The following is a 12,355-nucleotide window of genomic DNA, read 5'->3' as shown; positions in this document are numbered from 1 at the left end:
CATGTTTTGTTTCCTGTGTGTGCAGAAGATACAACACACAGCTGACAGTTTTAGGCGTTTACATTCAAGTAGTCTAGGCAGAACAGGAATCAGGAAGACACATTTAGGTGAAGCGATACGTAGGGAGACATGCTGAGAGCAGCGCCAGACAGACAGACAGACAGACAGACAGACAGACAGATGACTTTAGACCAGTACACAAGGCTTTTGTCCTGGAATGTGTTAACAAATTTCCATGAAATATATCCGTCTGTGTGCGCAGATGCCTAAGACGATGCGTCAGGCCTCTAAGTGAAGCACTCTGTTTTACGTCAGAGGAGTTTTAACAGTTCCAGCTCTGGACGCGTCTGTCTTTCAGAAGGAGGGAATATAAAAAAGAGGAGGGACTGCTAGATGTCAATCAAACCCAGTACTGTCGTCATGGGAGGAGCTGCTGTTGGGGTGATAAGGTCACCGCTGGCAAGAGAATCAAAATCATCCGTAGCCAAAAAATAAATAAATTAAATAACACCGCTTGAGAGAGAAAAAAAAAGGAACAGTGCTTATAGCTGACGTCAAAGAGGAGGAGAGGAGGCAGGGAGCATAATACATTTGGCTGGGTGGCCTACATTAAAAATAAACTATCACCGGAGAAAGGAGCGGACAGTACAGAAGAAAATAGCGTCATTACAGGCAGACAATATGGATATTAAAAAAACATCAATTCAAATAAGAATAGATGCTAAAACACTTTTGCTAATAAATTGATCCTTCTAAAATGAAATGAAATGCATAAGAGACGCCTGAGGCATTCCTGTGTTTTGATTCTTGAGCATGTGTTTTTTTCCACAATACCTCAAAAAAGTTTGCTTACAAGGTCAAATAAATTGGGAAATGATTTACTTTATTTAGCTGCATATTTAAATCAGAGATTATTCATCAGAGAGTCTTTAAAGTAAAAAAAAAAAAAAAAAGATTCTTTTACATTGCTTTTTTAAGGTACTGAAAAATCATTTTACTTCTGAACATATCAAACCAAACAATCTGGTCACTCTTTTAGCCATGCAACCGCGCTGAATGGCTACTAAAAAAATAAAATAAAGGCTCATATCATCTGGTTATAAATATCTTTCAGTTTTGTTGGGATTTTCCTGTAGTTACCACATTCCTGTGTGTGCGTTGTCTCAGCCGAATGTATCAGTAAACAGAGCAAGATGTTAGTATGTGTCACAAACTGATAGACACATGTTTACCACACAAACACACAGACGTGTGTCGGAGTCTGTAGGTGTGATACTGTCCCACAGTGGGTTCCTTTTCAGGTGATGGCCGCGTAGACAGACAGGTAAACGGACCAATCAGCCATCTGACAGCCTTCCCTCCCTGCATCCACAGAGCTGGGTCGGCTCAGTGAGAGGTGGAGGGCCCGGGTGTGTAATATGTAGGTTTTAGTTCCACTCTGGTGAATAGGAGGAATCGATACCTCGCTGCTGCTGCTTCAAACACTTATTGGCTTTGGTTGCAGTGTCACAATGCTATATAGACAGGCAACACTTAATACTGCGCTTTTTATTGGGGAACAGTCTGGACTAACACCTGACTAAGGTACATCCAGTCACATATGCAGGTGACGTTTGTAGTTTGAATCCCTATCCCTGACATCAAAGGCTTATAATAAATCAAATGTTAGTCTTTCCACAAGCCAAACAGAAAATCTAAATCTACGCTCGAGATTCATTTACCAGAAACGGAGAGTTTGAGCCGCAATTGAAGGATGAAGGAACCAATATACCATAAGATTTAATTTTTTAAAGAATACTTTACCCATTTCTGAGTTTAGACAAATCAGATACATATTCAGCTGAACGGCAAAACTCTTTTGATTTTTGCAGAAATAGCTCCAGTCTGTCGCTTGTACTAGCCAGAGCGCTTTAACTGTTCAGGATTACCAAGAGAGATTCTGTTTTATTACATTATGCCTTATGGCAAGGTAATCGGATATTTTCTAATGTCTTTATTCTTTTCAGAGGATTAAATGTGGGATCAAAAGCATCTTAAAATCAGCACACAATCATTTCAATCAGGCAATACCGGAGGTTTGTTTTTCAATTCAATACAGGAACATTTTACAGGTAAAACATACAGCAACAGTTCTAGACATGTATAGTTCAGAAATTAAGATGTACTAAAAATTTCAATATTTTAAAAAAACAACTTATTTTGTTTTATGGATTTTTAATCATAATAGGGGTTACATGCCGAAAGCTCAGGTCATAAATATTTATATTTGCAGTATGTAAAGGAGAGAATAGAGCGGGAGAGTATTAACCTATGTGATTCTACCTAACCTATTTCACGCTCCTGTCAGTACATGTAAGCGACACCACCACACAGATACACACAGATACACACCCACTCACATGAATGTAATAAGGTTTCTGTGTGAGTATGTGTGTGTGTGTGTGTGTGTGTGTGTTTGAAAGCAGGGAGATCGTGGGTGTCTTTCTGATGCTCAGTGACTCGCTCATGTGTTGCTGGCCCATCTGTGAACAGAATGACCATGACACAGTATTAGTGTGCGTATGTTAGTGTGTGTGTGTGTGTGTGTGTGTGTGTGTGTGTGACATGGTGATGCAGTGATTGATGAGACAGTTGCCATTCTTGCTAATGCAAAACGCACCTATCCCTGAAGGGAGCAAATGCCACAACACACACACGCTCATTCACACTTACACACACACACACACACATAGGGCTGCAACTGCCCTTGGTAATTACCCCTCATGTCTGTGTGATGTCTTCCAGCCACAAATGCAATAAATATCCACAAACATGGCAAAACCTTATTTCATGAACAAATAAAGTTCCATAGGGGACACCTGAGTGCGGATTAATGGCTGAATAGAAAACTAAGAGAAACTTGCTGGATAATCGTATTTAAGAACTACAAGGTTTTAGTCATGCAATGTGGCGTTTGATTAATTTTTCATTTACAACTGCTGGCTCAAAGGTGTTTAAGGTGGTGAAAAATGACTGTACGGTTCAAAGAAAATTTCAAAGAACTTAAAATAAAAATGTAAATCTAATGTGTAAAAAAATGATGACGTATATGTAAAACACCAATCCTGGTCGTAAATAGTCTGAAAAAAAGATGTCAACATTTATGTGACATGAGAATCATCATATCATAAGATAATCACTGTGAGTGTATAAAGATGTTTATATGCAGATGTGTCTGACATTTCTCCGTGTGTAGCCGGATGCAACCGAGCAGGTGGGGTTTAGACCCATCCCTTTGTGTGTCTGAGTGAATGTGGATGTGTGTGTGCGTTAGCGTTAGCGACGGGAGCTGTTAGCGGGGCAGGCGGCAGATGGGCTGTCGGCCTTAATAGGGACTGAGCGGGTGCAGAAAGGTGACAGCTTCACGAGGGAGGGGTGGGGTGGGGAGGGAGAGGAGGAGCGTGTGAGGTGGTGATGGGGGGTGAATGTTGAGGGAAGGTGGGGATAAAGGGGAAATGAATTGCAGAGAATCTGCGGAGGTCAAGAAAAGTGCTGCATACAGGAACACACCTACTGGGGGCAAAAGTATTCAAGATTTGTAATTGATTCAATAGATTCATTTGTATGTATGTATTTGTGAATTTTCATTATCCATCTGTTTAACTGGAAATGATAAAAGCAGCAAACCTTAGTTCTAATAATAAAACATTATTTCTACATAATAATTTTAGAAAAAAGAGAGAGACAAAAGAAAAGTTTAAACTTATTCAGATATATAAATTAATGTTCTCTTACTTAATTTCAGGTTTGCTCTTTTATTTATCTTCTGTGGGAAGTAAATGTGATCGGCCTTTTCAAATCCAGACTGACACTTTGAAAATCTTAGGCTTATTTCATATTTTTCTTTTAAATATAGGATTTTACAAACATCACAAGAACAACTCTGTTTCTGTAAGTCTTCACCTGCGCAAACAAAAATAAAACGCAACCAAAAAGAAGAGTCGAACCCGAAGATGTATCCGTCTTTAAAGACAACACAGATACAGTGTTCCACATGCGCACGACAAAGTGTGCAAACATGTGACTGACATGTCCTCACACACTTCTGTCACGAAGCTAAAATGTCGGGACGGATCGACATTGTTCTACACAGCGATCCGTTCCCGTCTTTGAAAATACATCGAGAGAGTGCAAAAATAAAATTCATATTTTTGTAATTGTTTTAACACAGAAAGGCGCATCTTAACAAAATGTTTTTTTTTGCACGTGGATAAGATAAGGTCGTTAGTTTCTGGAACTGAGATAATTCTATGTAACTACAGTGAAAACTTGAGACGAAGCAAAACATTTAAAAAAGTAAAAATATTGCATGACATCGAGCGAAGTAAAAAAGATTGGCTGCTTTGGGCAATCTTTTTTTCTTTAAGAATTGACTCTCTTTCATACCGACTCTCCCATGACAGTTACATGAGTTACTATTTATTCTAAAGCTTCTAAAGCGTTGTTTAATCACAGATTTTTTATTCCCAAAAGATTAACCTTTGCTCACAATCTGGAAGTAAAATCAGTATAAATGCATACCTAGTGAATTGGAGATTGGTGATGGAAGATATTATTGGTAATGTTAATTTTATTCAGTAGGTTTGTTACACCACATTAGAAGCGTATGAGAGACAGAATGAGAAAAGGAAGAGAGAGGGGGAGCCTAAAAAACCTAAAGAGAGAGGTGGGATGGAGGCCTGGTCTGTCATTCTCTCTCCATCAGGCACACACATGAAGCATGATGGGAGGATGAGAGGGGGAATATTTCACTGTCAGGCGGAAGGCAGGACGGTCATTCATTTCTCTCTCTCTTAGAATCTATCCATGTTGCTCTTCACTGTATGTTTCCCTTTTGTCTTTTTGAATGCCCCTCACATGCGAAACAATGACAATTTAATCATACCATACACGACCTGAGCATGTAGAGGGGAGAACTATCCAAGCAGCCGATCTATAGGATGCTCCCAGTGGACATAGAGAGAGGGAGGAGGGAGGGAGAAACACAGACGCAGAAAAAGTGAAGAAGACAGACACGATGTTTTAACCAGCAACGATCCCCCGATCCTCTTTGACTCATGCACACACACAAACACAACCCCACACACACACAAACACGCACACACGGCACCTCTCCATCTAAATCTGTTCTATTGTGGCCCGGTCTCTGCTGTCTCCTCCCATTAGGAGTGAGAGGTAGCATTAGAAGCCCTGAGCACGACACAATGAATGAGCGTGCGCACACACACACACACACACACACACACACACACACACACACACACACACCGACACACTCGTACCAGTTTTCTGGTGTGAAGTCAGCTCACTTATTTACTTAGTAAATTGCAGAAATAACAGATTAGTAAGTCTGTCTCTCTGACTTTAGTGACATTCAAAATGATGAAAAATTAAACTAACAAAAGTCAAAATAGTTAAATTTAATACGCTTTCTACGCTGAAAAATTAAATCTGCACAGCGACAAAGACGACTCTCTCCTTTTTTCGTCTGCATCGCTAAAACAACATAAAAGTCAGACAGAAAAGTCTGTAAACTTCAAAAGGAGGCACAAATGACTTGATAGATTTTGTTATGGGTAAAAAATAAACGACTGCACATTTTGAAGTATAGATGATAGAATGTGAGGAATGTGTAGAAGAGGGGGAAGGAGAAGATATGAGTGCCGTTGTCTCTTACTATACAGTAAATCACAATCTTTCTCTTCTTTAAATCAGAGCTTTGGCATTCAATCACGCACATATACATTCACACAAACATCTTTAAATGCACCACCAGTGTGGCGTAATGGCTAATTGCAGAGAGTGTGATAGTGTGTGTGTGAGTGCATCACAGCTGGTCCTGTCCCTCTTACTGCTCCTCTGCACATAAAGGCCGGAACTGACCCATAACACAATCACATGCATGCACAGCACTGATGGATTGAGCATCAATCAGAGAAATTCACATCAAGAACATCCAATTGGTGTGTGTGTGTGTGTGTGTGTGTGTGTGTGCGTGCGTGTGTGTGTGTGTGTGGGATTGATGTTTTCAAACACTGCATACGTGTTGGTGACTGCATAAGTAATAATGTGTAATTGCATTTTTGACACAATTTGGTTACTTTTAAGCTGCAAATGCTTCCCCAAAAATAAGTGAATGTGTGTTTGCGTGCCTGTGTGTTTTGCAGGAATGGGTGCGCTCATGCATGTGTGTGTGTGTCCAGTGGACCCCTAAGTGCTGGTGTCAGACAAAAGCAAAACCCCCTCTTACCCCCCCTCACCTCTCGCTCTGTCTGTCTCTGTCGTTGCATCTCTCTCTCTCTCTCTCTCTCTCTCTCTCTCTTTTTACGGGGCAAAATTACCTCTGGAATGTGCGGGCTCTTCACATGAGAGAGGCAGCTGTATGCAACGAGCGTACATTTCAAAGTGTGTGTATGAGAGTGTGTTGGCTTGGATAACACAAAAATCTGCAAGACTGACAGGCAAACAGACACACAGAAAGAGGAACCTCCTCACACTGCCCATCGATAGGTTACACACACACACACACACACACACACACACACGGACCGTGGGCAGGCAGGCATGAACCCCTGCATGACGACAAACAGATGCAAATGCACACACACACACACACACACACACACACACACACACACACACACACACACACGCACACGCACACGCACACGCACACGCACACACACACGCACAGCCAACAAATCAGTGCGGCACATATTGACATGCTTTGACAGATGAATTAAGTAAATGATTTTATAAGGAGATTAAAAGGATTTTAATTTGTGCAATCTCTCTTTGGTCCCCCCCCCTCATCCCTCCCTCAACGCAGCTTTACCTCTCTCCCTCTCTCTCCCTCTTGGCCTGAGTAAGAGAGTGCGCAGCGGATAAAAAGAAGGCAAGAGGGAAATACAATAAGTGTTCTTGATTTTCTGAAATTGAGTGTCATTATTCTCTCAGTCTTAATCATTTTGCAGAATTTTGTTCTCTTCTTCAGTTTTTACTGCAGCACATTATCATTTAAGTCCGTATAACCAGATTGTTCTGACTTTAGGAATAAAGAAATCATTTTTAAAATATGAATTTAAATCATGTTCATGAAGGCTTCAGGAAAATCAGAAAAAAAACCCTATAATCAAATCTGAAAGGTCAAAGCACTGCTCCAAAAATCAACTCGTGCACTATAATTTATCTGTTGTAATTCTGCTCATTGCTGCCTTTACAAAACAAAATGCAGCACTTCAAGACTGGCAAGGTGGAAATTTACTGATATCTCATGCACAATTTTAATTATCCAATCCGTTCAAATAGGAAATAATTCTCTTGATAACTCAATGACTTAATTTTTTCTTCTTAACACAAATGTGTGCTTCATTCAGACTTTTTTGGATTGATCAGATATCTAGAATTTTACTCAAATCTCAAAAAATGTTTTTGTAAATCATTTTCATGCAATTGAAAAATGAACGACACGCAAAGGTAAATCCTGGTTGAAGATAATTCAGACTGTAATCTAAAAAAATATTGTGTCTCTTCCTCTTTGAAAATGTCTCACTGACTGATCTGCACGGCCGCTGTGTTATTCTCAACACCCGTTTCCTTCACAGTCACTGACAAAAAGCACCAAATTCACTAAAGTCACTGAAGAAAATATATATTAATGATATGCAAATGGTATGTATACGATGGCATGAGGGGAATGCAATTATGTTAACAGCTTAAGCGGTACTTGTTGTTATTATTATGAGTATGATTATCATTATCCCTAATATTTTAATTAGGGTAGGAAGCGCGTCTGAGAGCAGAGGAGGTGAATCTGAGAAAAGAGAGCAGTGGATGGATTGATGGATGGATGAGGAGAGAATGGAAAGAGACAAGAATGGACAAGAAGGTTTTCGGAAATGAAGGCGTTGTGCATTTACGGAAACGCACAATTAAAAAAGTGCATCACACTTTTCTTTTTAAGTCTTGCATCAAAGAATGTTTTTGTTTTTTAAAACAAATCACAGCTCTCAAGCTTTGCAAATTTTCAGAAAATATGGACTGAATCCAGGGTCCAAAAAAAAAGAATAATCTGTTATTCACTGTGATAATACAAAGTTTACATTTTTAAACCTCAATTGTTGTCGTTACCTAAGTACACCCACTGCTGGAGTGGAAGATAGAAACACAAATTTCAGATACAGTGCAGCAGCGTGAGTCCTTACAGTCAAAGACGATTTGAATTCCACTTTGCTGGGTCACTTACAAAAGGAAATCAACACATTCAGTATGAGAGCTCAGTCTATTTTCTTTGTTCTGTGTAAATTTGGTACTCATCAAAAGAATTTTTAGCACTTCATGAAAAAAAAAAAAAAAATCTTTTAAAACCCAGTGAGGAGTTTTTTTTAACCCTTTTTTCCTCAATCAAATGCAGCAAAGAAAGCTCTCTGGTTTCAAATCTATTCCAAACTGAAACAAAACACAAAAATAAACTGTTTCTAAAAAATGATAAAGAAAAAGGTTGAATGGCGTTATGTGGTCATATGTCCTTTTTACATTCTATTTTAGGATGTTGCTCTCTATGCCACATAGAAGGTGAGGGAGACTCATGTTAAAGACAAACTTGCACAGATACATACGTAAAGAAAAGATACCTTCAAAGCACACAATGAGTTGATGTAAAAATGACCATAATGTCATGATGTTAAACAAATTTAAATATCATCTTGCCCTGGCTTCGACTTTCGCCTTTTAGTTTCTCTGCCGTGAAGACACATGAACTGAGGCTGTGATTCAGTGGAACTCATTTGGTTTATTAACTACAAGTTGTGACAACTTGAAACAATTTATCTGCTTTACAAATTCCTTTTCACATTTTTGATGCAATCCTGGCGTTTATCAAAAGCAATGCAGATTTGACCGCCTCCTTCATACCTCTACATACAAAGAGAGTTCACTTCAAATCCTGAATTACACAAATCACTTTGATAAATGTATGCTTTGCACTCTAATCTGTGATTACAGGTATTCTTTTTTATACTTGAGTCGGTTTTCCATTTGTGTGTTTTTACAAAACACATTTCACATGGTGTGTGGATGGTTATAGACACACACACACACACACACACACACACACACACACACACACACTGATGTCCGTTGTGCCAATCAGTTAATCTTCATTTTTAGCAGTGTCTTCAACATGCACCTAAAAGAGCAAAGGGCTGGCGAAAGGAACAGCTCAGCGGCACCCGCTTGTTTGAGTGTGTCCATGTGTGTGTGTAAGTGTTTCTAATTCCTGTGCCGGGCCACACGCTGAGCTGCCCGTCTGAAATTCTACCTCCTCTGGCATTTAAGAGCGCAGCTCTCCCCCTTTCCTCCACCCCACCTCTCTTATGGGCCCTTCTCCTCCCGTCTCTCCGCGTTATTCCTGTAACCTCAATGCCCTGTTACCTTGCTGATTCTCTGCTTGGATGAACAAACAGAGAAAACTCACGTGCACAAGCATAAACACATGTATAGGCATACACACCTCATTCTCTGACTGAGTTGGTGTTTTGTCCTGACAACAATTTGACTCAAAGTAAAGCAATATCTTAAAACATGAGAAAGTGAAAAAGAAAGTTTGTAAGTGTGGACTGAATTAAATTAGTGTGTGTGTGTGTGTGTGTGTGTGTGTGTGTGCGTGTGTGTGTATGTATGGATGGATATATGTGTGTGTGCAGGTGTGTTTGTGTATTTCTCAGGTGGAGGGACAGAAAATCTGCTCATCTACCCAGTGAGTAAGAGCTGCTGCCCGGATATTGCAGACACACACACACACACACACACACACACACACACACAGAGTGAACGAGTGCTACCTGACAGCAGAAACAACCTTGACATGGTGCTGGCCACCTCCACTGCATACCATCACACACACACACACACGCAGACACACACAGACACACACAAACACACACACACAGACAGACACACACACACACACACAGACAGACACACACACACACACACACACACACACACACACACACACACACACACACACAGTGAATGACAATGACAAGTTGAATGATGAATTAAAAGATAAGAATAAAAAGTAAAATTTACCTACTCTTGTTCAGAGTGCATTAAAAAACACTCGGATAACTGGTGTCCTACCGAATCCATCGGCGATTCCGGGTCATTGTCATGTCAACCACCTCCAGGGAAAAACAAACAAAAAAATTCTCAAAGATCAAAGTTTTTATATCTCTCCTCTCTCTCCTCCTCTTCTTTCTCTCTTCTTCCTCTCTCTTGGTCCTTCCTTCCGCTTGGTAGGAGCAATACAATTACCAGGCTCTGCGCTGCCTGCACTGATCAGCTCTGCGTGTGTGTAGATGTGAGGGATGTGTGTGTATGCGTGCTCTGTGGATGTGAGTGCCAGGGAGAGGGGGCTATAGGTACACACACAGCCAGCCAGCCAGGCAGTTGGGACAGAAAGCTGTGCCTCTGTCCTAATCAACGACTTAAAGCCCCGATAGCAGCTCATGAATATTAAGTATCATTTTGCATATGCAGTCCCTCAGGTCCCGGTTCTGCCCCGATTGGTGGGTGCTTGACCAATGGCTGCTGATGGGGGCGGAGAGAGGGGTGGAGACAATGAGGGCGAGCGAGAGAGAGAGAAGAGAAGAGCAGGTGGAGAGGGAGGGATCAGACAAAGAGCTGAGAGAAGGAGGGAGGAAGGAAAGGAGGGAGTGGAGAGGAGAAAGAGACAGGTGAGAGAAAGATTTAAAGCAAGATATCCCACTCTTCTTTTTTCTCTTATTCTTTGTCTCTTTTCAGGAAATCTTTCTATTTCTATGGCTTGGACCAACTCTCTCCGAAAAGTCCTTCTCAGTTGGTAACTACATCTGTGGAATGCAGAAAAATGCATTCCAGCAAACACATTTTAGAAACAGACAATGTTAACCACTAAATTACCCTTTAGTTTGTATGCACTGTTGAAAATTGTGAAATACAAATTGTTCAAACTTCAGAGTAATATTTAAGTTAAACCATGTTTCCTGTCATTATCAGGTAAAAAAAAAAAAAAAATTGAGGATTTGTCTGCACAGCTGCAAAACACAAAATTGACCACATCCAATTATGCGATCAAAGGAAATAGTGTAAGCTTGACCCCAAACCCTAAGACTAAATCATGTGTCATACTGCAAACATACTCACACCTACACATACACAAAAACACACCGGCAAGATACAGCAGAGCCCATCACAGCTCAGCAGTAAAATACAGGATTATGGCAATTCGGGGCCCTTGTCCTTTCTTCTGGAATGATTTGGGAATGATTGGGACAAGGTCTACCCGCTGCTTGCTGTTTTTTTTTTTTTTAGCTCCTGCAGTCTCAGAACCAGCAGGCTATGTTTTCCCAGTATTTTTGACACCTTCGATGGTGGGTATTGTCGTTGCAAAGGGGGTTCTCCAGAATACTTATCTCACTGCTCCTCAGTCTCAGAGAGGAGGAAAAACAGAGAGAATAAAAAGGGGAACATCAGGAGAGAGACAGGGAGAATCAGATCTGCTCCTCTACAAACATGCGCACACTGTCTCTCTCTTCTTTCTTCCTAAAATTCTCCAATTTTCCATCTGACTTTTACAACACTCAGATACCCCTGCATGCAGGATGGAAGGGGAAGAGAGAAGTGTGGAGGAGAGAGTGAGATAGAGAGAAAGAAATTGCAGGGGTGTAAAAGGGGGATGAAAGATGAAAGAGAGTGGTTGTGATTAGCAGCTTTGGAAGAGAAAAGATAATAAAACATTTCCTGAAACCAATTCCTGCTTTGATGTACGTGTGTGTGTGTGTGTGTGTGTGTGTGTGTGTGTGTGTGTGTGTGTGTGTGTGTGTGTGTGTGTGTGTGTGTGTGTGGGGTAGAACAGTAACTACAACCTCTTTCTCTTTCTGTCAGACTCATTAACAAACATGTGGAAATAACATCAAGTGTTCAACACCCAAGCATCACCAGGTGACATTAAGAATGTCCATTCAGTATGTGGTTGTATACAATACCTATAATTGCTGCCGATTTGAATAAATATGTATCCATGACAACTTCATTATTTATTGCACATTAAGGCTGAGGCAACAATTTAATAAAACAAGAAATAGAATGAAATATGCAACGGCATGAACCTCAATCTATGGATAGAGATGTGATTCATAGAATGCACTGAATCATATGTATTCACAGATGCTCTGATGTTTATGTTCACAAGCACACAAACAACAAACACACACACAGAGTTATGATGTATCCAGGGGCTTATAAGCATCGACAAAGATGAGTGTGAATCAAT

The 12,355-nt window shown here is 40.4% G+C and overlaps 1 protein-coding gene across 3 annotated transcripts in view; it reads right to left on the bottom strand.

Moving 5' to 3' along the window:
* Nucleotides 1–10,544, bottom strand: part of esrrga (estrogen-related receptor gamma a) — a 69,325-nt gene extending 58,781 nt beyond the window's left edge. Inside the window, exon 1 of one of the 3 annotated variants that reach the window (XM_061041047.1) lies at nucleotides 10,136–10,544. In XM_061041047.1, coding sequence (XP_060897030.1) covers nucleotides 10,136–10,191 — 56 coding nt within the window. In that variant the 5' untranslated portion in view covers nucleotides 10,192–10,544. Of the gene's footprint in view, nucleotides 1–10,131 lie in introns of all 3 variants that reach the window. The other 2 variants (XM_061041048.1, XM_061041046.1) reach the window with 2 other exon arrangements.
* Between the last annotated feature and the right edge of the window lie 1,811 nt (nucleotides 10,545–12,355).

The sequence above is a fragment of the Labrus mixtus genome, chromosome 1, assembly GCF_963584025.1.
Source record: "Labrus mixtus chromosome 1, fLabMix1.1, whole genome shotgun sequence".
Taxonomy (NCBI): domain Eukaryota; kingdom Metazoa; phylum Chordata; class Actinopteri; order Labriformes; family Labridae; genus Labrus; species Labrus mixtus.
The sequence above is the reverse complement of the archived record's forward strand: the minus strand, read 5'-3'. Positions and strand labels throughout refer to the sequence as shown.